General features: G+C 58.1%; 1 protein-coding gene across 8 annotated transcripts; it reads left to right on the forward strand.

Annotated features, from left to right (window-relative positions):
• On the forward strand, positions 1-27,426 carry HIP1R (huntingtin interacting protein 1 related). 8 transcript variants are annotated; one of them, XM_077955603.1, is made up of 33 exons: positions 2,039-2,310; positions 3,696-3,787; positions 14,073-14,136; positions 14,500-14,642; positions 14,830-14,886; positions 15,923-16,003; positions 16,420-16,496; positions 16,809-16,870; positions 19,601-19,741; positions 20,448-20,505; positions 20,590-20,665; positions 20,803-20,943; positions 21,085-21,146; positions 21,364-21,436; positions 21,516-21,699; positions 21,792-21,880; positions 21,968-22,084; positions 22,161-22,262; positions 22,556-22,750; positions 23,630-23,777; positions 23,869-23,955; positions 24,359-24,466; positions 24,578-24,714; positions 24,941-25,051; positions 25,287-25,345; positions 25,562-25,592; positions 25,669-25,731; positions 25,945-26,045; positions 26,201-26,306; positions 26,438-26,561; positions 26,654-26,715; positions 26,831-27,037; positions 27,255-27,426. In XM_077955603.1, exons 8-33 carry the CDS (start codon positions 16,828-16,830, stop codon positions 27,300-27,302), a joined length of 2,673 nt encoding a protein of 890 aa, XP_077811729.1. In that variant the 5' UTR covers positions 2,039-2,310; positions 3,696-3,787; positions 14,073-14,136; positions 14,500-14,642; positions 14,830-14,886; positions 15,923-16,003; positions 16,420-16,496; positions 16,809-16,827; the 3' UTR covers positions 27,303-27,426. The 8 variants fall into 8 exon arrangements, 7 of the variants coding, with proteins under 7 accessions (XP_015008530.3, XP_077811732.1, XP_077811730.1 ...); XM_015153044.3 differs by lacking the exons at positions 2,039-2,310; positions 3,696-3,787 and adding an exon at positions 1-259; XR_013401634.1 differs by lacking the exons at positions 2,039-2,310; positions 3,696-3,787 and adding an exon at positions 823-963 and having other exon boundaries at positions 24,941-25,085; positions 25,221-25,345.
• Positions 27,427-27,688: the final 262 nt, after the last annotated feature.

Genomic DNA, 27,688 nt, shown 5'->3' on the forward strand with positions numbered 1-27,688 from the left:
ATTGTCCCTGGCGCTGGCGAGGTGTCCGGTTGCGGAGCCGGCTGCGTCTCTGGAAATGCATCCTGCAACCCCGCATGGATAACAGCTGCAGCTATGTCAGAGATGCACAAAGAGGGGAGAGCGTCACTGTGTGCCTTTTGACACATACGTTAAGACCAAAAAGGAAAAAAAAAGTCTATCTGTGCTGCCACCGACCAGACTCATGGAGGCCAGATTTTCTCCAATTAACCAGATCTTGCCTTGGTGCAGACAAGACTTAGTGAGTTCGGGGAAGGGGTTGGGAGAGGGAATTGGCCGGGGTCCCTATCCTGTGTGGAAGGAGGAGGGAGGGGTTTCCCCTCCCTCTCCCCTCCTCTCCGGGTTTAGGGAGGGGATTAGAGGTGGGGAGGAGCTGGGGGGGGCGTTTGGCCTGTGCCCCAACCTTGTGAGATGGGGGTTGGAGGTGTGCGGGGGGCGGAGCGTGTGCCGGGGTCGCCGCGGGTTGGGGGGTTGGGGGTGTGCGGGGGGAGGCGCGTGTCCGGGGATCGCTGGGGGTGGGGTTGGACGTGTGCGGGGGGAGGGGCGTGCCCTGGAGTTGGGGGCGGGTGGGGCGAATGCGGGCGCGGGGGACGGGGTTGGAGGTGTGCGGGGGGAGGGGCGTGCCCTGGAGTTGGGGGCGGGCGGGGCGAATGCGGGCGCGGGGGGCGGGGTTGGAGGTGTGCGGGGGGAGGGGCGTGCCCTGGAGTTGGGGGCGGGGCGAGGTGGGCTCCTCCCCGGCAGGCGGGCCCTGGCGCGGCGCGGCGGCCTCGCGGTGCCTAGGCTGGGGCTGTTGGACCGTGAGGCGCTGAGTCGCGCGGACTGAGCCGGGCAAGAGCGGCCGGCGGCGGCAGGATGAACAGCATCAAGAACGTGCCGGCGCGGGTGCTGAGCCGCAGGCCGGGCCACAGCCTGGAGGCCGAGCGCGAGCAGTTCGACAAGACTCAGGCGAGCGGGCGGCGGGCGGCGGGCGGGCAAGCGGCGTCCCTGTCCCCTCACGCGCGAACCGCTGGGGCCCGGGAGGCGCCGGCCAGGGGCGGGGGACAGCGTGGGGCCAGGGCCTGTGTCCGCCCGGGCGCTCCGAGAGCTCCGCGGCTGCCCCTCGCCGGCCTCCGCGGCCCGAGCCGACCGGCGCGCAGGTGAACCGGAAGCCGCGCTCCCCACTCCCGCCGGGCGCTCGGGCCCAGAGGCGCCGGGGCTGAGGGGGCCGGGGTCAGGGTGTGCGCGGGCCGGGAGCGCTGGAGCTGAGGCGGCGGGGGACGGAGATGGGGCCGGGGTTGGGTGTGCGCGAGCCCAGCGCGCCGGGGGTCTAGGGGTCTGGGGATCCAGGTGCTCCCGGGGCCGGCGCGGCCCGACTGGGGCCCCCGCCCTCAGTACCGCTCCTTGCCGGCTCCCGCCCCCGTCTCCGACCCCCTGAAACCGATGTCCCCACGGGCAGTTTCCTTAAAGGAAATTCCTTAAACTCCCAGCTTTCTTCTCTCGTGAGCGGCTTCCCAGAGCTGCCCAGTCTCCAATTATTTGCTGGGTGAAAAGCTGCTCGTTGTCGCCAGACTTGTTTGCCCGAGCGCTGCCCACGTATAAATAGGTGCACACCCCCTCATTAAATACCGGCGCCCGACAGACAGAAACTTCCTGGGGCTCCCTTCCTGCGCCTCCCACGCCTGTATCTCTTCCAGATGATGCCTATCCTGGGAAGGCTTTAAAATTAAATAAGGGCGCGGGTGTGCGTTTTGTACTTGTGTTTGTGCCGGAGACCCACGATGGAGACATTGCTGCGTTTCTGGTTTCCTGTTGCTTTTTATTTTACAAACTCTTGAAGTGCTCTCAGGCTTGGGGGATGGGCGGTAGAGGGGGGCAAATTGTTTATTTGCCAAAATAAGTCAACCAAGACTGAAATGGCTGAAAAACTTTACTCTAGAGATAAAGGAAGCCAGAGGATCCCTCCCACCTCTGTCTAAAGCAGGTTGGTGACATTTGCGTTTGTGGCGGCTATTTGCAAGTTCCGTCCCACTTGTCCTTGCAGAGAGCGATGACTTCTGCGGTTGCCTTCACATCTAGTTAGCACATGCACTCTGCAACAGCTTTCGTTTTGAAATGAGAGAGAACTCAGGGACACCTTCTAACCTTTGTGCTTGGGATTGACCCAGAAAGCGATAATAAATCCTGAGGATATCAAGGCTTTAGAAATGCCAGGTGCTGGAACCCACCTGGCTGCAAATTATCAATTTATCCTTGTGATCATCATCACCATCATCTGGTTCAGCCCGGATAGCCCGTCATTAAAAAAAATAAAAGGTATGGCTTTTAATTTAAAGTCACCAATACATAATTAATTGTGCCAGGAACTTGTAGATCACAGGGAGAAAACCTTAATTGGCAGACAGATCTGGATGTTGTCAGAAACTTTGTTTATTCACTGAGTTTTTTCTCGTGCCCTTGAGGAGGTATAAAGAGGTCTGATTGCTACATGGGGGAGATGGGATGTGAAGGACCAACTTCATTGATCTTACTCTTAAATGATAAGAAATCAAGAGCAACCTTCCTGAGTGTCAAAGAGATAATCTCTGATACAACCACACATTTTAGTGGTTGGTTTGATACACAAGAAGGTGGATTTTTTTTTTTTTTTTGGAGACAGTCTCTGTTGCCCATGCTGGAGTGCAGTGGCAGGATCTCAGCTCACTGCAACCTCCGCCTCCCAGGTTCAAGCGATTCCCCTGCCTCAGCCTCCCAAGTGGCTGGGACTACAAGCATGCACCACCACATTTTTTTGTGTTTTTAGTAAAGACTGTGTTTCACCATGTTGGCCAGGCTGGTCTCGAGCTCCTGACCTCAGGCGATGCACCCGCCTCACCTCGGCCTCCCAAAGTGTTGGGATTACAGGCGCCTTGCTGAAGGTGGATTGTTTTGTTTTGTTTTGCTCCGGGTTTTTCTCAGAGGCTAAGAGGGCCACTTACAATGAATAACTTTGTAATGGGTGAATGTCACAGGACTCACCTATTCCAGGGCCCCATTTTCTGGAAAGATGGAGTTTGAGTTCATTGTCTGGGTTTGCTCGTCTTCACAGTGACTTATTGAGGAATGTAAGAATGAGGTTTTGTACGTGGTTAATATTTAATTAGATCGTTCCCAGAAATAATCAAGTGAGCCGCCAGCCAGGCCCCATGGTGGAAAAGGACCTGGAGAGCTGAGGTTGCTACTTCCATGTCTCTTTCAGGACAGAAAATAGCACATGCATTCCAGGGACCTGGCTTCCTTTGTAATACGCTGCTTGTCTTGCATTGACCACAGCACTGTGTGCTGTGCGGGAGCACTAGCCTGGCATAGAATTTAAATCTTCACTAGCCTGCCAGCCTCGCTTTCCTCCCCTGGGCTCCTGGGTCAGGAGGAAGATAATTGCTTTCCTGTGAGGTTTTTTGACAGGACACACCCTGTTTGCAAATATCTCTGGGGTTAGCACTCAGGAGTGGCAAGGGAGACGATCATGTGCCTGCTGGGAGCTGGTGCCTGTGATTGTTGCATGGTGTGTGTTTATAATCCCAGGGGAGTGTCCAGAAAACCAGTGTATGCTTTTCTTCCTTATGACTTTAGTCCCTTTGGTGGAAAAAAAAAAAAAAAACCCTTTTCAAAATGGAGGTGCAAACTTTTATTGTCTTGTTGCTGCTGTTTTCTGAATACAGAATTCTACAAAATACAGCATGCCTGTATTTGGAACCTGAACACTGCCTGTACCATTTAAAAAGAGGGTGTGGTATCATAAAGGCACTAGTAGGTAGGTAGACCTAGGCTCTAGCCTGTATCCCTGGGCAAGTTGCTTAACTCGTAAATCTGTGTCCTTGTCTGAAAAAAAAAACACGGATCATTTCATCTATTGTATAGGGCTGTTGTAAGGTGTAAGAGAGACCGTGTGGTAGCTAGAACCTGTGACTATGTTAATGAGTTCGTAAGGCATTGCAGCTGGAATTAGAGTTTCTCAGCAGCTGAGATGGTCCTTGAGATGGGGCGATTCTCCTGGGTTACCAGGTGGGCTCAGTGTAATCACAAAGGTCTTTAAATGTGGACAAGGGAGGCAGGAGAGAAGGTCGGAGTGAGGCAATGTGAGAAAGACTCTACTGCCTGCTTCTAGGAAGGAGCCACTAGCCAAGGAGTATGGGCGTCCTCCACAACCTGGAAAAGGAGAGGAAATGGATTCTTCCTTAAAGCCTCCAGGAGGAAACACAACCTTTCTGTTACTTTGCTTTTAGTCCTGTGAGACCTGTTTTAGACTTCTGACCTCCAGAACTGCGAGTTTGTGTCATATGTTATGGCAGCCATAAGGAACTAATACATCCAGTATGTAAACATGAAACAGCACCCAGGGCATAGCAGGGCCTCAGCAGATACTTGGCCCAACCGTCTTTCTCCCTTCCCTCCCCGGGCTGAAAAGTTTAAAATCTAGAGAAGAAAGCATCTTTGAAGCATATCATGGAGAAGGACTCAGGAGTACTGGAAATGCTAATGGTGAGTCCTGCCTTTTCCTGATCTGTGAACCTTTCTGCTTCACCGGGCCTCAGTTTCCCCTGCAGGCCCAGAGGATGGGATCAAGCCCAGAAGATTCCTCTCAGGTTAGGATGAGAGAAACCCTTTACTACATTGCAAGGCCTCTGGCCACTGCTGAGTGAGCCAAGTCTGGCAGGTGAGCATTAACTGTAGACGTAAAACTACCCAGGTATGAGGGGTTCCTGCGGGGCAGGGACTGTCTAGGGGAGCAGTATGTGGAAACAGTTCATAGGTCCAGTTTTCCAGGTTAGTGACATACATGCTTAGCATCCCCTGTGAAACCAAAATCCTGTCAAGATTAACATTTATTAACAACTGAGGGCTTCTCAGCTGGGCACATGGCAGAGCAGTGCTGCCTGGTAGGAACCAGAGGCAAGCCACATGTGTACTTTTAGATTGTCTAGTAACTACTAGAAAAGTCAACAGAAACAGGTGAAATTAACTGTAATTGCATATTTTATTTAACCCATTATATCTAAAATACAGCCCTTTCAACATGTAATTACCACAAAAATTATGAATGGGAGAATTTACATTCTTTTTCTCCTACTAAATCTTTGAAATAGGTGTGTAGGGGACACTCACAGCTGATCTCAGTCTGGACGCACCACCTTTCCAATACTTACAGCCCCCACCAGCCAGTGGCTACTGTGCCGGACAATGCAAGTGTTAGAATCACCCGGCGGCTTTTAGAAAAGGGCAACGTCTAGGTGTCTAGGAGTGATTTGCCCGCAGCATGGCACGGACGTTGAGCTGGTTCTTCTTGGGCATGCGCAGTTGTCTCGCCCTGTGACATCCTCTGCTGGGTTCCACCCCATCAGCCCACACGGCAATGCCCTCGTGATGATGCCTGGCAGGCCACTGACTTCCCGACCCCTGGGCTGCACATTGCCTCCCTGGCAGAGGTATTCCAGAAGCTGTTCTTGGTCCAGCTTGGGGTGGGAAGGGGCCACCCATCCCTGACCTCCCCCTCCCTGTCTCTGATGTGCTTTGATGCCCATGACACATTCCTGAGCGCCCCTTGCTCTCTTACCATTTGGCCAGTTCCTGTAGCTTTGGGGTATGCCCCAGGAAGGTCCAAGTCATCTTTGTCCCCTCTAAGAGGTGGAGAGATGCGAACTGTGGCCATGTGTGGAATGGCAGGGCAGTCAAGAGCAAGCTCCAGGTTCAGCCCCTGGCTCTGTCCCTTCACCGCTCTGCCTCAGTTTCCTCATCTACAAAATGGGGGCCATAACACTACACACTTCCTAGAGTGGTTGTGGAGACGTACAAGTGTTCACAGTGCCTGGTGTGTAGTGAATGCCGTGTAAGTGTGGGCTGTTATGTTGTGTTTGGAAGAGTAGGCTGGGCTGAAAGAGAGAAGCAAGCTCCCTGTTGGACTCTGCCCGGCGGCCTTAGATTAGCTGTAAGCGGAGGCCTCGTGTGCTGGGGCAGCTGGGAGAAAAGCAGATGTGCACAGAGGTTGGGGACTCAGGCAAGTGGGGACAGCCCTTCCCTTTAAGAGTGAGCCCAGAGGTACAACATTATGAAGGCTCTCCAGGCTTGGGAGGATATTCTGGGGGAACGACGGCTTCAGGAAGTGCGGGCAAGGCCAGCAGGAGCCTTGCCTGGTAGAACTGCTGGCCCTTCTGAATAGGGACAGGGGCAGCCGAGGCCCCGTCTCTGACCTGACTCAGACGCCAGCCTTCCAGCCAGCGCTGCACCGGTCATTTGTGAATGACACCCAGCTGGCCACTGGATCCCAGCAGCTTAAAGTGGAAAGCCTCTGAGTGGAGTCCAGGCCTGCTTGGCCAAGGGACAGGGATGCCCAGTTGGCTAACCTGAGACGCCTTGGCTGCTCTGTTGGTGATGCCCTTACCTGCCCCGCTCCCCACCCAACTTGGTAATCTGCGATGCTGACTTGAATATCACCTCCTCTGTGCAGCCACCCGCTGCCGTCCTCCTGCCTAAACCTCACTGTGCTGCCCAGTCCTCATGACATTATTTGCGCTGCTTCCACATCTGCCCGGACACGCTGCGGCTGGCCCAGCAGAGTGGGAGGAAGCAGACAGACATGGGCTGGGCGCATGTGTAGACCAGGCTTGCCTGAGAAGTGGGAGTGTGTCACCTCCTTGCCGAGCTCACTGAGCAACTGCTCAGACCTGCACTGGCCACCTACCCTGGGGTCCTCAGGCAGGGTCGCGTCATAAGTGGCTGGATGAGTGGATGCCCAGGGTTCGGTGGTCTCCCTTCTTTGATGCTCTCCTCTTGGTGGGGTCTGAAAGGCCCATGGCCATCCATTCTAGGGAATGACTGAGCCCTGGAGAAAAGTTTAGTTGGGGCGAGATTGTTTTTTCTCTGGCTAAAATAAACATGATTCTTGGCCGGGCGCGGTGGCTCAAGCCTGTAATCCCAGCACTTTGGGAGGCCGAGACGGGTGGATCACGAGGTCAGGAGATTGAGACCATCCTGGCTAACACAGTGAAACCCCGTCTCTACTAAAAAATACAAAAAAACTAGCCGGGCGAGGTGGCGGGCGCCTGTAGTCCCAGCTACTCCGGAGGCTGAGGCAGGAGAATGGCCTGAACCCGGGAGGCGGAGCTTGCAGTGAGCTGAGATCCGGCCACTGCACTCCAGCAAGGGGGACAGAGTGAGACTCCGTCTCAAAAAAAAAAATAAAAAAATAAAAAAATAAACATGATCCTCAAACTGCAGTAGGTTCATCTGCCTGGAGCTGACTCAGCCCCCTGGCTTTTGGGACAGACGCGTTTGTGGAGTGATGTCACCAGGGCCCAGGGAACGAAACTGCACAAGCTGGCTGCCTGTCACTTCCAGAGCCAGTCTGGCAGAGGGGTGATGCAGGAACAGTCCTCCTACTACTGGGTGTCACCCACAAAGCCTGGGGCAGAGGTGGCAGTGGGTCAGGCGGCAACATTGTAACCAGCGTCCTGGGGAACCTGGGCTCTCATGCTCCCCTTCGAAGCTTTCCTAAACGCTGAAATGACAGAGCGGCCAGGACCAAGCAGGCCTGAGTGCAAGTGAGGGGAGATACAGGTTAAATGGAGCAGAGCAGTTGCCCCTGACTTCCTCTCTGCCAGAGCTGACCCAGCTGTCCACCTCGCTGCTTTGCATGTGGCTGTATCCCGGCCTCCTCAGTGACAGAAACCCTGTGTTTGCTCTCGTCAATGGCCTTTGAGGGGGCAAATGCATTTGAATGAGATCTCTCTGTCCTTCAACTCTTTGGAAATGCTGAAGCAAAATAACCCACCACTCTGCCAGCGTCCGTGTGCCCCAGCTCTTTGAAGAACGTTCTTGTTCCTGCCGAGTGCTACTGTTAGGCGCCATGATAACAGCACAAGGATGCTTAGGTCTGATTCATTTCAGGGTTGATTTTAAAAATAGAAATGGTTTTATAGTTAATTTTACTACGCAGCTCTAGTGGTACATTATTAGCTGGAGAAGGAGAGACTCAGTGCCCTGAAGTTGTCCAGGACTTGTCTTTGAAAGAGCTCTTGTTCCTTCGAGTGTTCACTCTTCCATTTGCCCAGTGGGGATCTGCTGACAGCCAGATGTTGGTTTGGGCCTAGAGATACAGCAGGAAGGAAGATGTTCCAGTGTTCGGGCTTGGAGGTGGGGACAGAGTATAATTGGTGGACAGACGACTCCGGAGCCTCCTGGGCCACAGGGTGCTGCGGGGTTGGCGTGTGGGGCGGCCGCTGCCTGGAGCCTCCCCGCTCGGTCGCCTGGCTTTGCTGCCAGTGCCCGTTCCTGCGGTCTGTTTCCATCTGGAGCCCACGTCAAGCCTGGGCCAGGAGCCTCTCGGGAGTGTCACCTGCCTCACCCCAATTTCCCCTCTTCTGAAACAGCACTCACTGAGATGCTGGCCAGGGTGTGCCCCGTGAGTCTCAGTCCAGGGACCAGTGCAGCTCTGGGCTGTTCACGAGTCAGCGCCCCGTCTGGCCTGATTGTCCCTGGAAGCAGGGCAGTTGTATCCTGAGGGCTTGGGCTCCCCCTGGCCACTGGACTGATCCAAAGGCCACAGCCCAGAGGCAGATGTCCTCGCCCCAAGGGATGGGGGAAGTGGGGAGTCCCCTTGGCTCTACCAGCCCCAAGGCCTTTGTTATCGGGATTGGAACAAATCCTGATCCAGAGCCCACTCCCAATTTGGAGGCATGTTAGCAGGCCCTTGGGGAACACAGGGTTCCTGTGGTGGGACAATAAGGATGTCTACCTTGATACACTTCCGCACCCAGCCCTACCCCCGCACCCAGAACTGTGAAGGCCGTGCAGCCCAGGGCCTCCTGGGAGGGACCTGAGGGGGTTCATCTCCAACGGCAGCCTGCCCAGCTCTTAGTAGCTGGGGGCCCTTGGGCAGCTGCTCGGCCCGCCTGCTGCAGCTTTAACACTGGAGGGTTGCTCGAGGACACTGAGTCAACACGTAAGGTGCTTAGAACAGCACCAAGTATGGAGCACGTGCTCAGCCACTTTATTATTTTTTTTGAGACGGCATCTCGCTCTGTCACCAGGCTGGAGATCTTGGCTCACTGCAACCTCCGCCTCCCAAGTTCAGCAATTCTCCTGCCTTAGCCTCCCAAGTAGCTGGGACTACAGGCGTGCACCACCATACCCAGCTAATTTTTGTATTTTTAGTAGAGACAGGGTTTCACCATGTTGGCCAGGATGGTCTTGATCTCTTGACCTTGTGATCTGCCCGTCTTGGCCTCCCAGAGTCCTGGGATTATAGGCATGAGCCACTGAGCCTGGCCCACATTTTTTTGTTATTTATGACCTTGGACAGGTGGTTAACCTGCAGCCTCAATGTCCTCCCTCACCTGCCTGCTCCGAGGTTCCTTAGGAGCATTAATGAAGTAACATCGGAACAATGCTCTCTGCTCAGGGCCCAGTACAAGGCTGAGCTCAATAAAATTGATTTTATTAATAGGTTATTGAGACCTGTCTGCTGTCCTTATGGCACAGAGTATGTTCTCACACGCTTGGCAATGCCAGCAATCCTGAGTGTATCTGCAGAGCCTCACCTGCCCCCTGGGCCCCTGGGTACCCCTGAGCTTTGCTCCCACTCTCTGCCCTTAAAGGTCAGGCCCTTCCTGCTGCCGGCACTGGGCAGGATAAGAGCATACTTGGAGAGTTGTGAGCAGGTGGCCCCTGGGGCGTGGGTGTGGACTCCAAGGATTTTTCGAGACCCAAAAAGCTGCAGGGTCTGTGGAGCCGGGCAGGAGCTGACCTCACTCTGCCCCTCTCTGCCGTCTCTGCGGACCCTCCAGCTCCCTTCCGCAGGGTGTCTCGTGGCTGCTGTGGAACTCTCTATTATTATTGTTTTGTTTTGTCTTGTTTGAGATGGAGTTTAGCTCTTTTGCCCAGGCTGGAGTGCAGTGGCATGATCTTGGCTCACTGCAGCCTCCCAGGTTCAAGTGATTCTCTGCCTCAGCTTCCTAAGTAGCTGGGATTACAGGCACACACCACCACGCCTGGCTAATTTTTGTATTTTTAGTAGACAGGGGTTTCGCCATGTTGGCCAGACTGGTCTCAAACTCCTGGCCTCAAGTGATCTGTCTGCCTCTGTCTCCCAAAGTGCTGGGATTACAGGCATGAGCCACTACACCTGGCCTATTATTTTTACTTTGGAGACAGGGTCTCACTCTGTCACCCAGGCTGGAGTGCAGTGGTGCTATCATAGCTCACTGCAGCCAGGCACTCCTGGACCCAAGCAGTTCTCAGCCTTCTGAGTAGCAGAGGACTACAGCTGTGCGCCACTACACCCGGCTAAGTTTTAAATTATATTTGGTATAGATGGGGTCTTGCTAGGCTGGCCTTGAACTCCTGGGCTCCAGTGATTCTCCCACCTCAGCCTCCCAAAGTGCTGGGATTATAGACGTGCACCACTGTGCCTGGTCCCCCTCCATTATCGCTTCTGTCCTGCTTCCTCCAGAGACCTCCCCTGAGCCAGCCAGACACCCCTCCCTGTTGTGCCCAGCAGTGGGAAGAACGGCATCCCCCTCCTCATGCTCTTGTGCTGCCCATTATCACTGCATCCCCTGCAGAGCCCTGGCCCCACGGCCGCTCACAGCTGTTTGGAAACTGCCCTGCCAGGCTCTGTGTGAGGCCCCTTCTTCTTGGGAGCTGGATGGGAGCTTTGGGTGCTGAGTAGCGGACAGACCCCGGGGCGGTCACATGTATCCTTATGATCTTCCTTTCTCTTGCACTGGGTTTTTCCACCCTGAGCTGAGGTCCATAATCCCTTCCACTCCTCAAAGGCCGCGCTGCCCCGAAGGGGTGTCTCTGTGGCAGCCTCTGGCTTGTGTCAGAGCTTCTGGCGTTGTTCTGGCCTGAGGGGCCACACGGGGCACAAATGCAGGCTGGAGAGAACCCAGGGATGAGCCTGGGCAGCTCTCTACCTCCCATGACATGCTGCAGTTTCCCCACCTTCAAAATGGGGAGAACTGCGTTCACCCCACTCAGCAGCCGTGAGGATAGCATGTTGAGAACCTCAGCACCCAGAACCAGGTATTGCTGGCAGTTGGACCTGCCTCGGGACTGTAAGCCTCAGAGCAGAGCTGTGTCAAGGACACCCTGTGTGGATTTCACCACAGAGTGAGCCTCTGAGTGCCTGTGCTGCTGCAGCCCCTCAGCCTCCTGGAGCCACTTCTGCAAGGGAGGGTCAGCAGCAGACAGGGGAGTAGGTGGGACATCACTGGGACCTGCCCAGGCTTCTCGTGGGACAGGGCTTAGCTGCTACTGCCTGGTCAGAGGCGAGGCCCACGGAGCAGCCACAGACTCCCACTGTGCAAGCACTGTGCCTCCTTGTGTGGCGCTCCGAGCCTGGTGCACACATCTGCCCGTCCTAGACACAACGGGGCTGTGTTCCCAGAGCCAGCCGGCACCCTGCCCGGGAGGGCCCTGCTGCCATGGATCCTGTCCCCTGCCGCCAGCGTGGGGAGCAGGCAGCACTGAGGCCCAGGCGCACAACAGGCCATGCCATGTGCCCAAGACATGCCCCGTCACACTGCATTCCTGGGGTCTCCCTCCTGCCATGAAAGTCATTCGTGTGCCAGGTACCGTTGAGGAGCTGGGGGTTCAGCAGCACCTATAGGCCGATCTGCTTCCCCTCATGTTGCTGACTGCTGGGTGAGGGGAAAAGGTGATAAATAAGGGAATAGTCCACTATCCAAGGGCGCCCGGTCCTCAGAGACCATCCATCCAGGAGGTGCAGATTTCAACAGGGCGGCTGCAGGAGGGTGTGAGGGTGCTGGGTGCGGGGAGCTGGAGCTCTGCTGCGTGGGCATCTGGAGCCTAGGGCCTGGGGGCACAGGGGTGGCTGCACCTTGGCCTCACCATGACTTTACTCGCAAAGAGGAGAGGGCGGCCCATTCCCCCAGAATGTGTTATCTGCTTCTGGGGTCCCTAGCTCAGCCCCGTCCTGGGGTTTCCTCAGTATCAGGAGAAACGCCCGCATCTCTGTGTCCACAGCCTCTCCAGCCAGGTCTGCACCAGTCACTTCGGCTCCACCCTTCTTGCCAGGAATCTTCCGAACCAGGTGGCAGCTCAGGTGTCGGCAGCTGGGGATGGGGTTACACAGTCCGGAGACGGACACGCCTGGCTTGTGACAGGACAGCTGCTTGCCTGGCTGCTTGGGGATGAGCTGGGGAAAGTCACAGCCCCTGCCTCCTGTCCTGGGAGGCCCTCCCCACGGAAGGAGCTGCCTGGGGACTGTTCAGAGTCACTAAGGACACAGGTCATGGAGTCAGACAGACCTGGCTTTGAACCCTGCCTTTTTCCTTATTAGCTGTACAGACAAAAGTATATAAGCCTTCTGTGCCTCAGTTTCCTCACCAGGAAAATGGGATCATCACCACTTCCCTGGGCTGTTGCTGGGAGGCGAGTTGCCCACGCCTGACTGGGGCTGGGCACTCAGGATCCTTATCATCGTCACGGCTGCTGTCATGGGCAGTGTTCCGCTTTGGTGGGGGTGTGCCACTCACGGCCATGGGTTCTCACAGTTGGTGGATACGAGTTTGTTCAAGGAAGGAGTTGAGGCCTGGGGGCCAGTGGCTGGGCAGCCCTCAGGGTCAGGCCCACCAGAGCCTCTGTGTGTTTCCTCAGGTCCTGGTTCTTTAAGATGGGACCGCAGCTCCTCCTCGACTACGGGGAGCAGATTTCAGGGCAGCCCCAGAACACCTGCCTGGGAGGGGTCCAGTACAATGGGCCCTGTGTGTGAAAGGGGCCAGCATTGCGCTAGGGGCCGGGGGTGGCCCAGAGGCTGCCTGGCCCAGCCCCACAGTCTGCTGGCACCCATCTGAGGTCCCACCAGGAAGGGCCCCTCAGCTTCGTGGGCTGGCTTTTCTCACAGAGGAAATTCCATGGTAGACCCTAATTGGATGTCCACTGCTTCAGTGCTGGGTGGGAGAGCTCGGCGGCATCCCGGAGAAGGCGCAGGAGTGCTGCGTGGTCCTGCAAGCTGGCTCCCTGCCCTGCAAGGCCTGCCTGGCTCAGGCCAGCCTGTGGCTCGGGCCCAGCTGCCCTGGCTGAGGCTGGGGGCTGGGGAGAATGACTGGCCTGGAGCTGCGTATCCCATCTTGGTGTCTGCCTGTCCCTCCTGCCTGTGGCCTGGGCAGCTCTTCTCAGTCTACAAATGGTGGGGGGGGGGGCGGGGACAGAGGCTTAGCAGACCTGTTCCCGCATGAGAAACACCGCGTGCCCCACAGAGCCAGGAACAGGTGGTAGTGACGGTACTGCTACGAGCCTTCCTCGAGAGCACAGTCACGTCCAGGAAGCCTTGTCGGAAAAGGCGGCAGTAGCCGGGGATGGGGGAGGGGATGAGACACTGCCGTAGGTGGAGCGGGAGGGATGTTGAGATTCTGGCCTTGGTCAAGTGTGAGGGTGCCACTTGCACAGCTCCAGGTGACGGCTGCAGACCCCACTCCCGCCTTCCTCTGCCCCGGCTGGGCTGCAGGTGGCAGCAGGAGCTTGACAAAGTTTGACAGGGCGAGGCCCCACCCAGGAGAGAGGCAGCCTATGGGGCAGTGGGCCACAGGCCCTGGGCTTAGCCTGAGTTTCCTGAGAATGCCTCCTGAGAGAGTGGGGACAATGTGATGTGCACCCTTCATGGGGCGCCGCAAAGGCCAGGTGGGCCCCAGCCGGGAGCTCCAGTCTCAGCTGCTTTTCCGCAAGGGGAGATGGGGCTAGAGGACACCACACTGGGCCATGACCTGGGCTCAGGGCATCTGCCAGGAGAGTCAGGTCGTGCAGGTTTTGGGCAGGATGGCCTCCCGGAGCCACAGCCCAGCTTTGGTCATTGTCCCCTGGCTCCTGGAGCTCTTGGTGTTCACTGTAGTTCCAGCTGCACCAATCAGGCACGGGAAGTCCTTCGGCGGCTTAGGTTGAGCGGATTCCTATCTCCCCCATCGCTCCACTGGCCTGAACCCAGGCAGAATCCTGTTCGGTATTGTGCTTCTCCCACTTGGGGTGGTGTCTCCTGGGGTGGGTGCCTGGGGCTCTAAACACTGCCCCTTTGTCCCTCACAGGCCATCAGCATCAGCAAAGCCATCAACACCCAGGAGGCCCCCGTGAAGGAGAAGCACGCCCGGCGTATCCTTGGCCGGCTCCTGGGCTCAGGAGTCGGGTGTGGGTGTGGGAGCAGCATAGTGCTGCAGTCAGCTGTGCCGGGGGTCACAAGGTCCCTCACTGAGCCCAGGGAGGAGGCTCCTGTGCAGCTTGGCTCCTTCCCATCTCGGTCTCATCACAGAAACGCCCCCCATTGGGCCCAATGAAGGTTTCCTTGTCTTGTCCTACCTCCTGTCCCCTTGACTGGACACTGGAGCTCTGGTGACCCGGGGTTGATGGGCATGTGATTGGGGGCCGGCCCTCTTCTGGCGGCTCTGGCCTCTCAACCGGGTTTGTCGAGCCCCCGCGCTCCAGTCTCTGCTTCCACACTTGGCCTTGACATTGCAGGCATTATCCTGGGCACACACCACGAGAAGGGGGCTTTCACCTTCTGGTCCTATGCCATCGGGCTGCCGCTACCCAGCAGCTCCATTCTCAGCTGGAAGTTCTGCCATGTTCTCCACAAGGTCCTTCGAGACGGGCACCCCAATGTGAGTAGCAGCTGCTCCCTCTGCTCCCTGGAGGTGGGACACTATCCCGCTGACATGTGGGCTCCAGCCCTATTCCTGTCCCCGTAGCTCTGGGCTGTTCCTCCCGCCTCGGGTGGGGAGCGCGTGTCTCAGGGCCCTACCACAGGGTCCTGGACACTCCCCCTCTCCTGTGTTCCCCGCGCTTCAGGTGCTGCATGACTGCCAGCGGTACCGCAGCAACATCCGGGAGATCGGAGACCTGTGGGTAGGTCCAGCCAGTCTAGGTCCTGCCTGGCACTCAGGGCTTTCCTGAGTGTGTGGGGCTGAGCAAAGGGTGGCTCCCTGTGGGCAGTCCCCTGCGGGTGGCTGGGATGGGCAGCACGGGGAGATGCTGCCTGCCTTTGAAGGCCTGCCCCAGGGCGCTCCACATGCATAAGTGGGCCCCCCAGTCAGCCCTCCAGCTCCGAAGTCACCCGGGCCCTTTAGTCCTCACGAGTTGGGAAATGTGGCAACACCATTGCCCGGACACCTCGGTGGTGGTTAGAGAGCCCGTGGCAGGGCGCAGGTTTCTGGGCTCCCCTAGACCTGCTGCTAAAGAATCAGGACTGGGGGTCTGCATTTTGAGCACATTTGCTGGATGACCCTGAGACACAGCAAGGCCTGAGAGCCCTGGGAGCCTGCAATCTGGATGTGCTGTAAGACCTCAGGATTTAGAGATGTCCCTGGTGGGCAGAGGGCCTTGGCCTGATTCTCTCTGATTTTCTCTGGAGCACTGTGGGGTGCTCGTCTGCCTGGGCAGGGACATAGGAGCAGGGCAGGCCCTGGAATGGGGACCCACAGGGAGGCCTGACCCGGGCATTATCCAACCCAGAACCACTGCACTGACTCACGTCCCTTGAAGCGAGGAAAATGTTGCCCATGGTGCCATCTGCAGATGCAGGCCCCGCTGGCCTGGCCGCAGGGGCCATGGGGCTGGAGGAGGGAGCAGGGAGGATGTGTCAGGCGCCCGTCGGGACGTGCCTCCCTGCCAGCACCAGCACTTTAATAAAGCGTCCCCACTCCGAATTGGCCTGCTGCCCTGGACAAAGGGCTCTCTTCTCACAAGGGTTTCTTTGGCAGGAATGACAAGGAGAAAGATTAAGGGAAAAAGCTAGAGACAGAGGGAGGTTGGTCGAGGCCAGGAGAAGACGTTTGTTGAATGAAGAAGTGCCCGGTGGCGGGTGACTCTCATGCCCAGGTCCTTTAGGACTCTTGGACATGTTCATGAGCTGTGGCCCCTCACCCTGTCTGTCTTCCCACAGGGACATTTGCATGACCGGTACGGACAGCTGGTGAATGTCTACACCAAGCTGCTGCTGACCAAGATCTCCTTCCACCTCAAGGTGGTTTCCCCGGGGAGTCATGGGGCTGAGGGACTCGTGGGCTTTTCCCACTGTGACGTTATGGCACATGTTGGGACATCGAAGATGGGATCTGTCCTCTCCATGAGTCTCCATTCACCTTCTTATCCCGACTGTGACTAAAGGGGAGACAGGGAAGCCAGGGCGTCACGAAGCTCCTAGAACACCTCAGGCATTTCCATGGACATGTGCACGGGCTTCCCCAGGCATTTCCGTGGACATGAGCACTGGGCTTCCTCAGTCTCCGCTGTCCTGGCTGGGTGCTCCCCTCCTCCCAACCCCCTCCACTGCCCTCTGCCACCTATGTGGACCACAGCCTGGGTCTGCCAAGAGCAGGGCCCAGGGCCCAGCGTGGGGCCCCTGGTTCAGTGGCAGCTGGGTGGGGGTTCTTTCCACAGCATCCCCAGTTTCCCGCAGGCCTGGAAGTGACAGACGAGGTATTGGAGAAGGCAGCTGGGACCGATGTCAACAACATGTGAGTCACTCTGCATGGCTATATGGCCACTTCGCCTCAGCTTCCCCACTCCTTCCTACCGTGTCTCACGCCCAGGCGTCCGCGTGGGGCAGTGGGGTTGAATGGCCTTGTTGGTTGACGCTCACTCTCCCAGGGCCAGAGGGTGAAGTTAAAAGGGTGGGATGTACTTGAGGACTGTCGTCCTGGCAGAGGCACACTGACTCACCAGAGCCATGGTGTCGGCGGTGCCCCCATCCCCATCCGGGCGGGGAGTCTCAGGACGAGTCGGCGGCCCACCCACCTTTTTCACCTCTCCCCACTTCTCTTGCATAGCTTCCAGCTCACCGTGGAGATGTTTGATTACATGGATTGTGAGCTGAAGCTTTCTGAATCAGGTGAGTTGTAAAGAGGGGATGCGGGGGTCTGAGTGTATTGCTAAGTCCCCAGAGGTGGGACAAGAAGAAACAAGAAAGAAGACATTAGTGATCACTAGGAAATTACCCTGACCGGCCGCAGTGGCTCACATCTGTAATCCCAGCATTTTGGGAGGCCGAGGCAGGCAGATTGCTTGAGGTCAGGGGTTCAAGACCTGCCTGGCCAACATGGTGAAACCCTGTCTCTACTAAAAAATATATAAAAATTAGCCAGGTGTGGTGGTGCATGCCTGTATTCCCAGCTACTTGGGAGGCTGAGGCAGGAGAATCACTTGAACCCAGGCAGTGGAGATCGTGCCGCTACACTCCAGCCTGGGCGACAGAGTGAGACTCTGTTTCCAAAAAAAAAAAAAAAAAAAAACCCAAAAGAAATGCCCCTGCCCCTCCCGGGGTCCTGCACCTCCAGGGATAGGTAATGGGGCCTCCTGGTACCTCCAAAGCATGGCAGGCCGCGGTGGGTACATCCAGGATACAGGTTCAGCCATCCTTTCCATCCAGTATCACTCCATCAGCTGCAAGACGGGGAGGGTGAGGAGGTGTGCACAGGAGCCACCTTGCCAGGTTCCTGCCCCAGTCATGGGCCATCTGCAGAACCCAGTTGGAAGAGAGGTGGTTTGCGTCGTCCTGCCCATTTTCCGCTCTAGAAAGCCTCTGAGTCACGTCCGACTTCCTAGCGGGGAACCCGGCAGCTGTTAGACAGGAAATCTCAGCGTGCTCAGCTTCCAGGCTGGAGAAGTGCTTGTTCTGGGTGGCAGCTTCAGAATAGCTCATGGGTGATTCAGTGCTCTCCATCAGAGGGCAAGAAGCAAATGCCTCCTTAAGGCAAAACTGGGAGTCAGAGGCAGTCTGGGCAGCCTCCCTGAGTTCCCAGGTCTGGCCTCTGCAGCTGGGCGAGCCTGATGGGCATTCAGTTCCAGTGGGTGAGAGGTGGGCTCAGAGTTGGACCCTTGTGCCTGGGAAGAGCCTGCTCAGGATCTGACATGGAGAGCAGAGGGCAGATGTCCAAAGGTGCGGCCCCAGCTGTGCAGCAGGACAGGGCTCCCAGGCTCTGTGTCCTGGCAGAGATGTGCTGAGCCTGAGCCTCTCAGCACAGAGGCCACCAGGTGGGAGCCAGGTGCCCCTGGCATAGGAGAAGGCCAGTGTGGGCAGGCAGTGGCCTCACGAGGGAAGTGGAGAACACTCACAGGCCTGCTCCCTACCTGGTGACACTGGTGTCTTGATGAAGCACAAAGGAGGGGTGTACCAGCATCTGCTGGAGAAATTCCCAGATCTGCAGAGGTGACAGGTACAGGGGCTTCCCTGTCTCAGGGCCTGTAACAGCAAAGAAACAGAAACGTCCTAAACACGCCTCAGCGGAGGCTGCGTCTCGCCGTCTGTGCAGAGCAGAGAACGGAGGGTGGCGGGAAGAGAGACGTGTCGAATCTGGGATGGCCGGGAAGATCTAGAAAACATTCCACTGTGTGAAATCAAGCAGACTGCCGAACAGCGTGGATATATGTGTTTAAGATCCAAGCAGTACTTGATGCGTGCTGCAGTTTTTTGCAAGGAAAACACTTAGCATGACATGTAATTAGAAATTAATTTTTTAAAGGCAAAGGGGCAGCACTCCCCGCCCAGGCTGTCTCCTGTCACTGCAGAGATTTGCAAGTGGTCCCATCACAGGCAAGGCGAGAGCAGGACCTGAGGGGCCGGGGCACAGGTCTGTGCAGCAGGGACTGCCTGGCCGTTCTCCCGTGCTGGCCAGCTGCCTGCTCTTTGTCATTCTCTCTGCCCCAGAGAAGCTGCCAGCCAAGAAGGAGGCAGCCTCGTGTTTGTCCTTTGTCCCTCCCACTTGGTAGTTCTGATACAAGGTCCGATTGTCAGGGGCAGGGGAGATGGGCCTCGGGGGCAAGTGAGGTCTCAGTGTCACTTGGGGTGTGCAGAGCCAAGTTGTGACCCTGCTGCCGTATGACTTGGAAGTAGGCCTGCCTGTTCCCACATCTGTAAAGTTAGGCATTTGGGGCCGGGCGCGGTGGCTCAAGCCTGTAATCCCAGCACTTTGGGAGGCCGAGATGGGCGGATCACGAGGTCAGGAGATCGAGACCATCCTGGCTAACACGGTGAAACCCCGTCTCTACTAAAAAATACAAAAAACTAGCCGGGCGCGGTGGCGGGCGCCTGTAGTCCCAGCTACTCAGGAGGCTGAGGCAGGAGAATGGCGTGAACCCGGGAGGCGGAGCTTGCAGTGAGCTGAGATCCGGCCACTGCACTCCAGCCTGGGCGGCAGAGCGAGACTGTCTCAAAAAAAAAAAAAAAAAAAAAAAAGTTAGGCATTTGGGGTGCTGCATCGTGAGCCTCCTTCCTGCTCTAACATTCGGTGCGGGTTTGAGGCCAGTGGGCATGGAGCTGTCCGTCACCCTTGTCAGTTGGGCACCTCGTCCTGGGCTCCCAGGTGGAGGTCTCTGGAAGCCCTTGCTGAGCTGAGCTGGAGCTGCTTTGCCCTGACCTTGCTGTTGCCCTTGACCTCCTTCATGGGAGCATCTGGTCTTGACCTGGGGCAGCCACCAGCACAGGAGGCGCCCATCTTGGAGGCGGGGGGCACACGGGTTTGTGGGAGCTGGCTTAGGGCCGTGCTTTACAGCCAGACCACCTTGGGCAAGTTGCCCAGCTCCCGAGGGCTCACACTCTTCCTCTTGCCCATCTTTTGCACAGTTTTCCGACAGCTCAACACAGCCATTGCCGTATCCCAGATGTCCACAGGCCAGTGCCGCCTGGCCCCGCTCATCCAGGTTATCCAGGACTGCAGCCACCTCTACCACTACACGGTCAAGCTCCTGTTCAAGCTACACTCTTGTGAGTGGCCCGGGGCGGCCGCTGTCCCGGAAGCTGTGTTTATGTGGCTTAGGCATTCACTGTGAAAAAGGAAAATCAAAAAATTAGTGGTTTATTCATTTAAAAATGGCAGTAATAAACCCACTACCCATTAATAGAAATAACATACATTTTATGAAAAAAACACCATTTCACCAAGCAAAAAATTTAGTGAGTGGCGTAGTTTTCATTTTTACGGCTGAATGCCTGGCTTGGCCAAGACAGAGGCCCCACCTGCTCTCGGGACTCTCCCGCCAGGCACGCTGGGGTTGCGAGCACAAAAAGGCAAAAGGTGTCTGGGGTGTTTGGAGAGTTTTGATCTCACCAACCCTTTGAAAGGGTCTCGTCCCTTGACCACACTTTGAGAATCACCGCGTTAGTGTCAGCCCGGGACAAATGTGTTTGGTGAAAGCGGCTTTCTAGTGCCTCCCAAACCTGGTGGGGGTTAGGAGAGATGTGGCCGCAGTGCCATCCTTTCCATTCGCTGTTTCCTTCTCTAGCTCAGTCTGAACTGAGTCCTCCCACAGCATCTCCCACAGGTCTCCCCCTCCCGATAGGAGAGCAGGCCTGGCCCAGTCTCGGGTGGTCTCTAATCTATGAGTTTGTAGCATACGGAAGAACAAGGCAGGGCAGGTGAGCCCCTGAGCAGTGTGCAGAGAAGTCCTGTTACACTTGTGCTACCTTCCAGGTCTCCCTGCAGACACCCTGCAAGGCCACAGGGACCGGTTCCATGAGCAGTTTCACAGGTACTGCCTGGGACAGGGACAGGATCGAGGCTGGTGGGGGAGAGGCTCTGTGGCCCCTTCCTGAATTTCCCACCATCTCTGCAGCCTCAGAAACTTCTTCCGCAGAGCCTCTGACATGCTGTACTTCAAACGGCTCATCCAGATCCCCCGGCTGCCCGAGGTACCTCCCTGAAGATGGCCCTGAGGCCCTTTGAGGACCCCAGGCACCTGGCTGGGGCCCCACACAGGCTATGGAGATGGTGGAAGGAGGGCTTCCTTGGGGGACAGCTAAGCAGGTCCCACCTGCCGCCCCTGCAGGGACCGCCTAACTTCCTGCGGGCCTCAGCCCTGGCTGAGCACATCAAGCCGGTGGTGGTGATCCCCGAGGAGGCCCCGGAGGACGAGGAGCCGGAGAATCTCATTGAGATCAGCATGGGGCCCCCCGTGGGGGAGCCAGTGGTGAGCCCCCACCCAGCCCATGTCCCCCAGTTGTAGCATGAGGCCAAGGGGAGTGTTGGGTGGCCAGCCCTCCCTTTGCCCACTGCCCGGCCTGGAGGCACAGGTGAGTGGGGCGGGGGTCACCATGCTTTCCTGTGGCAGGTGGTGGCTGACCTCTTCGATCAGACGTTCGGACCCCCCAATGGCTCCGTGAAGGATGACAGGTGAGGGCTGGAGGAGCTGACTGGGTTGGGGGTGGTTGGAAATGGCCTCAGCTGAGCTGTGCTCTGGACATTTCTGTCTGGAAAGGCCACGGGTGGGGAACATGAACCCATGAGGTGCCCAAATCCTGAGTGGCCACTGAGGAGAAGACAGGTTCCTGTGCCTGTCTGTTGAGTGTTCTGGTTGACTTGACTTGAACCCCAGGACCTCTGTCCCCAGGGACCTCCGGATTGAGAGCTTGAAGAGAGAGGTGGAAATGCTCCGCTCTGAGCTGGAGAAGATCAAGCTGGAGGTGCTGGGGGTGGGGATGGGCGGGGGCCGGGCCCCTCAAAAGCCCAGGCAGGGGCCCCACATCAGCCATCCTCCCGCAGGCCCAGCGGTACATCTCGCAGCTGAAGAGCCAGGTGAACGCACTGGAGGGCGAGCTGGAGGAGCAGCGGAAGCAGAAGCAGAAGGCCCTGGTGGACAATGAGCAGCTCCGCCACGAGCTGGCCCAGCTGAGGGCTGCCCAGCTGGAGGGCGAGCGGAGCCAGGGCCTGCGTGAGGAGGCTGAGAGTGCGTGGGGCCTTGGCCACAGGGGTCCAAGGGCGTGTCCCCAGCCCCTGCCACCCCACATGGGGTGTCACTGCCTCTCCTCTCACCCCCAGGGAAGGCCAGTGCCACGGAGGCGCGCTACAACAAGCTGAAGGAAAAGCACAGTGAGCTCGTCCATGTGCACGCGGAGCTGCTCAGGAAGGTAGGCCCAGCCCCTCCTCCATCCCAGCTGGTGGCAGGGCCTCTCGGGGACGGCAGCAGAGCGTGAGCCCTTCCCCTGCCCGTGCAGAACGCAGACACAGCCAAGCAGCTGACGGTGACGCAGCAAAGCCAGGAGGAGGTGGCACGGGTGAAGGAGCAGCTGGCCTTCCAGGTGGAGCAGGTGAAACGGGAGTCAGAGTTGAAGGTATGTCCCCTGTGGCACAGGGCCCTGCCCCAGCATCTCCAGCCCATTGCCCCAGTGACACGCTGTCCTGTCCCAGCTGGAGGAGCAGAGCGACCAGCTAGAGAAGCTCAAGAGGGAGCTGGAGGCCAAGGCCGGAGAGCTGGCCCACGTGCAGGAGGCCCTGAGCCACACACAGCAGGTGCATCTGGCTTTGATGACTGGGAGTGGGGTTCTGGGGCCAGTCCTGGGTGGAAGTCAGGTCCTCTTTCCCGTGAACAGGCCATACCTGGGTGCCACTTGGTGGTCCTGGGATGCAGCCCTGACCTAGACCCAGGGCCTACATGGGATACAGGAACTACCGCTGGTCCTCAGGGAGCCCTGAGTCTGATGGGAGTGATCACTAACCCCCAGGGCCCAATTTGTAAGCGTGGGGGCAGGGTGGGTGGGGTCTGGGAGCTCTGTTCACGTGCCAGGTGTCACGTCTGTCCATAGAGCAAGTCGGAGCTGAGCTCACGGCTGGACACGCTGAGTGCGGAGAAGGATGCGCTGAGTGGAGCTGTGCGGCAGCGGGAGGCAGACCTGCTGGCAGCGCAGACCCTGGTGCGCGAGACAGAGGCGGCGCTGAACCGGGAGCAGCAGCGTAGCTCCCGGGAGCAGGGCGAGTTGCAGAGCCAGCTGGCAGAGAAGGTATGGCCTCCCCAGACGCAGCAGCACCTCTGAGTTCACTGCCGCCTGGCAGCCATCGATCTGTCTCCGTGATCTGCCTGTTCTAGAGATTTCACATAAAGGGGATCATACACGATGCATCCTTTTGTGTCCGGCTTCTTCCACTCAGCATCATGTTGTCAAGGGTCACCACATCGTAGCCTGTGTCAGCACCTCATTCCTTTTGTGGCTGAATCGTACTTCGCTGTGTGGACAGACCACATTGTGTTTATCTTCATCACTTGGTGGACATTGGGGTTGTTGCCACTTTCTGCCTGTTGTGAATAGTGCTGCTGTGGGCCTTTGAGCACAAGTTTCTGTGTAAACATTTGCCATCACTTATCTTGGGTAGATAACTGATGTGCGTGGAACTCAGTAGAACCGCTGGGTCTCACCTCTGTTACCCTGTTGAGAAACTACCAGAGTGTTTTCCAAAGTGGCTGCACCATTTTACACTCCACTAGCAATGCATGAATGTTCCAGTTTCTCCACATCCTTGCCAACACTTATTATTGTCTTTTTATTTTAGCCATCCTAGTGGGTGTGGAGTGGTTTCTCATGGTCCTGATTTGTGTTTCCCTGATGGCAAAGGGTGCTACATATCTTTTCACGAGCTCACTGGCCATTTGTGTGTCTTTGGAGAAATGTCTTTTAGGACCTTGAGCCCATGTTTTAATTGGGTTATCTTTTTATTATTGAGTTGTGCACCCTGGGAAGCCTCTTTCTAGAAATATCCACCTCCCTGACCAGTGAGGGTCTCAGCTGGGCTCCAACTGGCAGCTCATGGGTCAGTCCAGGGCTGGGGCACATCCTTGGCCTTAGGGAGGGTCTCTAAGCTGCCCTCTTTGCCCCCATTGCCAGGAGTCTCAGGAGCAGGGTCTGCGGCAGCGGCTGCTGGATGAGCAGTTTGCAGTGCTGCAGGGCGCTGCTGCCGAGGCCGCAGGCATCCTGCAGGATGCTGTGAGCAAGCTGGACGACCCCCTGCACCTGCGCTGTACCAGCTCCCCAGGTAGATGGTGGGGCCACACTCAGCCGCTCCTTCCCATCCCCCAGCCCCGAGCAGCGGGTGGCAGGGGCCTCAGTTCTCCTTGTGCTTGCAGACTACCTGGTGAGCAGGGCCCAGGAGGCTTTGGATGCCGTGAGCGCCCTGGAGGAGGGCCACGCCCAGTACCTGACCTCCTTGGCAGGTGAGTGTGGCCCGAGCAGGGCGGAGGCGGGGGCTGTGTCCCAGTTCCAGCGCCCATGGCCACCTCTTGCCTTTTGGGAGGTTTACAGACAGCAGGGACTTCTCTGGGAAGCTAAGCAGATGCCCCCTGCCTGCTCCTTCCCAGGAACCCAGCCCTGCCCTGTGGACAAATAGGCTTTTGTCTCTGGGGCCTGGGCCACCGTGCGTCTGCATGCAGGTGGCAGGGCACTGAAGGGCCCGGAGCCACACACACTGCGGTGTGGTTCCCACTGCCTGCTGGATGTCGGTCTTGCCGAGCCCTCCTTTCCTCTTCCTCCTCCTCCTCCTGGGACCGCCGACAGTGGTCCCAGTGCTCGTGTCTCAGTGTCATCCTCCCCCAACCTTGGCCCCACCCACCCGCACAGACGCCTCCACCCTGGTGGCAGCCCTGACCCGCTTCTCCCACCTGGCTGCGGACACCATTGTCAATGGAGGTGCCACCTCCCACCTGGCCCCCACCGACCCTGCCGACCGTAAGTGGGTCCCGGGATAGCAGGTTCTGTCTGTCTCACTAGCTTGTCTGCCCTGGGAGTCTTTATGGGGCCTGTGGGGGCTGTTCCACTTACGGTCCTTTCTCACCCCAGGCCTGATAGACACCTGCAGGGAGTGTGGGGCCCGCGCTCTGGAGCTCATGGGGCAGCTGCAGGACCGGCAGGCTCTGCGGCACGTGCAGGCCAGCCTGCTGCGGACACCCCTGCAGGGCATCCTTCAGCTGGGCCAGGTGAGGCGCCGCTGAGTGTGGGTTTGGGGGACTTGGGCCTGCCTCTGACCTCTGCACCCGCCTCTGGGTTGGCTGAACAGGTGTTTGTGTGTGGAGCCTGCAGCCTCAGGACACAGGGTGGGAACCATGCACCCTCCTTGGTCCCTGTGGCCCCCACCTCTTTCCCAGGCTGCCCGTGGGCTTGCGGGGATGGAGGCTACCCCTGTCTGACTCCCATCCTCACCAGGAACTGACACCCAAGAGCCTAGATGTGCGGCAGGAGGAGCTGGGGGCCATGGTTGACAAGGAGATGGCGACCACGTCTGCAGCCATTGAAGATGCCGTGCGGAGGATCGAAGTGAGCACGGGATCTGGGGACTCCCCTCATTCCTGTGGAGCTTTGGGGGCCGAAGGCCCCAACTTGGCTGCGTACAGGCTGCACCCACTCCTGCTCTCAGCCTCCAGGCAGGGCACAGATGGTGTTTTCCAGGGGCCTGTGAGGTCAGAGCTGAGAGGGCAGGAGGCAGCCCTGGCTTTCCCAGGACCACAGTCCCCTCCTCCCAGCCAGCTCACCGCTCTGTTCTTGGGTGCAGGACATGATGAACCAGGCACGACACGCCAGCTCGGGGGTGAAGCTGGAGGTGAACGAGAGGTGAGCCCCCCTTCTGTCCCCCAGGCCCAACCTGAGGGGGGCTCCCCATGGCCCCTGAGGTTCTGCCCCTAACTGTTTTGCTCATGGGAAAGGAAGGCCTGGCTCAGAGCAGACACTCCCTCCCTACCTGCTGAGCCCTGCTGTGGCCAGGCCCACCATGGTGTCATGTGGGCCGCCCTGCAGAGCAGCAGCCAAGTCTCCCCTTCTCTCCCCCAGGATCCTCAACTCCTGCACAGACCTGATGAAGGTGAGGGGGCTGTGACCCTGGGTGGGGGGTTCTGCACCTGGAGGACCACCAGTCATTGCTGTCTTGGTCTTGGCAGGCCATCCGGCTCCTGGTGATGACATCCACTAGCCTACAGAAGGAGATCGTGGAGAGCGGCAGGGTGAGGGGCCAGCTGGCAGCAGGGCACAGTCCGCAAGGAACCTGACCCCCAGCCCAGGCCACCCTGGGCATGAGGCCCCCCCACCCCCTACCACAGGGAGGCCTGAGGGATGCACCCTATTGCCAGAATGAGGTGAGAAGGGCCCCTGAGGACCCCTTTCCACTTCGGTGTCCTTGACTGGCACGTCCTGCCCTGTTCTCCCGTCGCCACTAGGGGGCAGCCACGCAGCAGGAATTTTACGCCAAGAACTCGCGCTGGACCGAAGGCCTCATCTCGGCCTCCAAGGCTGTGGGCTGGGGAGCCACGCAGCTGGTGTAGGTTGCCCTGGGTAGGGATGGGCGGGGGGCTGCTTCCTGCCAGTTGGAACAGTTTGGGGGTCAACAGGGTGCGGAGAGTAGAGGGGGTGTGGAGTGGCACCAGCTGTCCATGGGGTCAGAGACTCTGGCCCTGACCGGCCCTTGCCCCTCAGGGAGGCGGCTGACAAGGTGGTGCTTCACATGGGCAAGTATGAGGAGCTCATCGTCTGCTCCCACGAGATCGCCGCCAGCACGGCCCAGCTGGTGGCAGCCTCCAAGGTGAGCTTGCACGCTGACAGCGGCACACCAGGCTCTGGGCCCAACTTGGCCTGGGCTGTGGCTGCCAAGCCCAGGCCTGCTGCTGTCCTGAGCTGGGAGACCTGGGCCCACCCTGACCCCTCGCCCCTTAGGTGAAGGCTGATAAGCACAGCCCCCACCTGAGCCGCCTGCAGGAATGCTCCCGCACAGTCAATGAGAGGGCTGCCAATGTCGTGGCCTCCACCAAGTCAGGCCAGGAGCAGATTGAGGACAGAGGTGAGTGCCAGGTGCCAAGTGGGGGCTGCTGGCTCCCGAGACTGAATGGGGGTGGGTGCCCAGATGCTCACCACCTTGCCCTCCGACCACAGACACCATGGATTTCTCTGGCTTGTCCCTCATCAAGCTGAAGAAGCAGGAGATGGAGACCCAGGTAGGTGCCCATGGCTGCTCCATGACCTCTGAGCTCATCCCTCAGGCGAAACCTGGACCCAGGAGAGGGCTCCCTGGGGAGTCTGAGCTGGGTTGAGCAGGCTGTGTGGCTACAGGTGCGTGTCCTGGAGCTGGAGAAGACGCTGGAGGCTGAACGCATGCGGCTGGGGGAGTTGCGGAAGCAGCACTACGTGCTGGCTGGGGCATCAGGCAGCCCTGGAGAGGAGGCGGCCAGCCAGCCCAGCGCTGCCCCCCGAAGTGTAACCACCAAGAAACCACCGCTGGCCCAGAAGCCCAGCATGGCCCCCAGACAGGACCACCAGGTGCCATCTGCACTGGGATGGGGGAGTTCCTGGAGGGGGGTGCCGTGCCCGGCCCCGGAGGGGCATGTAGTGCACGTCCCTGGGGAAGTCAGGGACCACTGAAAACCCCTGGCATGGCATGACACGGCATGCAGGGAGGAGCAGCTCGCTCAAGGGAGAGGTGGGGCCCCAGGAGCCTGGCTGTGACCACTGACCCCTCCTCCTTTAACCCCTGCAGCTTGACAAAAAGGATGGCATCTACCCAGCTCAACTTGTGAACTACTAGGCCCCCCAGGGGTCCAGCAGGGCGGCTGGTAGATAGGCCTGGGCCTCTGCGACTGCCCTGACAGGACCGAGGGGCCTTGCCCCTCCACCTGGTGCCCAAGCCTTCCGCCCCACCGTTCTGATCAGTGTCCTCAAGGCCCCTGGCCCTTACTGAACCTGCAGGGGCCTGGGCCATGTGGGTGGTGCTTCTGGATGTGAGTCTCTTATTTATCTCAGAAGGAACTTTTGGGTGCAGCCAGGACGCAGTAGGCTTGAGCGTCAACTCTTCAGGAAATGCGTGTTTTTAATATTCCGAGCTTGAGCTCTTCTTCCTACGTTTGTATTCAGCACACTGGGAAACGGGGCCAGTGTGGGGCTCCCTGCCTTCCGGACTCCTGAAGGTTGTGG

This window comes from Macaca mulatta, chromosome 11 (assembly GCF_049350105.2).
Source record: "Macaca mulatta isolate MMU2019108-1 chromosome 11, T2T-MMU8v2.0, whole genome shotgun sequence".
NCBI lineage: Eukaryota > Metazoa > Chordata > Mammalia > Primates > Cercopithecidae > Macaca > Macaca mulatta.

Bases quoted from the DNA above. Each gene is read 5' to 3' on its own strand.
- HIP1R (XM_002798818.4), top strand. From the start codon at position 871: ATGAACAGCATCAAGAACGTGCCGGCGCGGGTGCTGAGCCGCAGGCCG. The intron at 24,467-24,577 runs GTAAGTGGGTCC...TTCTCACCCCAG, and splicing joins CCCCACCGACCCTGCCGACC to GCCTGATAGACACCTGCAGG. The intron at 25,593-25,668 runs GTGAGGGGGCTG...TGGTCTTGGCAG, and splicing joins CCTGCACAGACCTGATGAAG to GCCATCCGGCTCCTGGTGAT.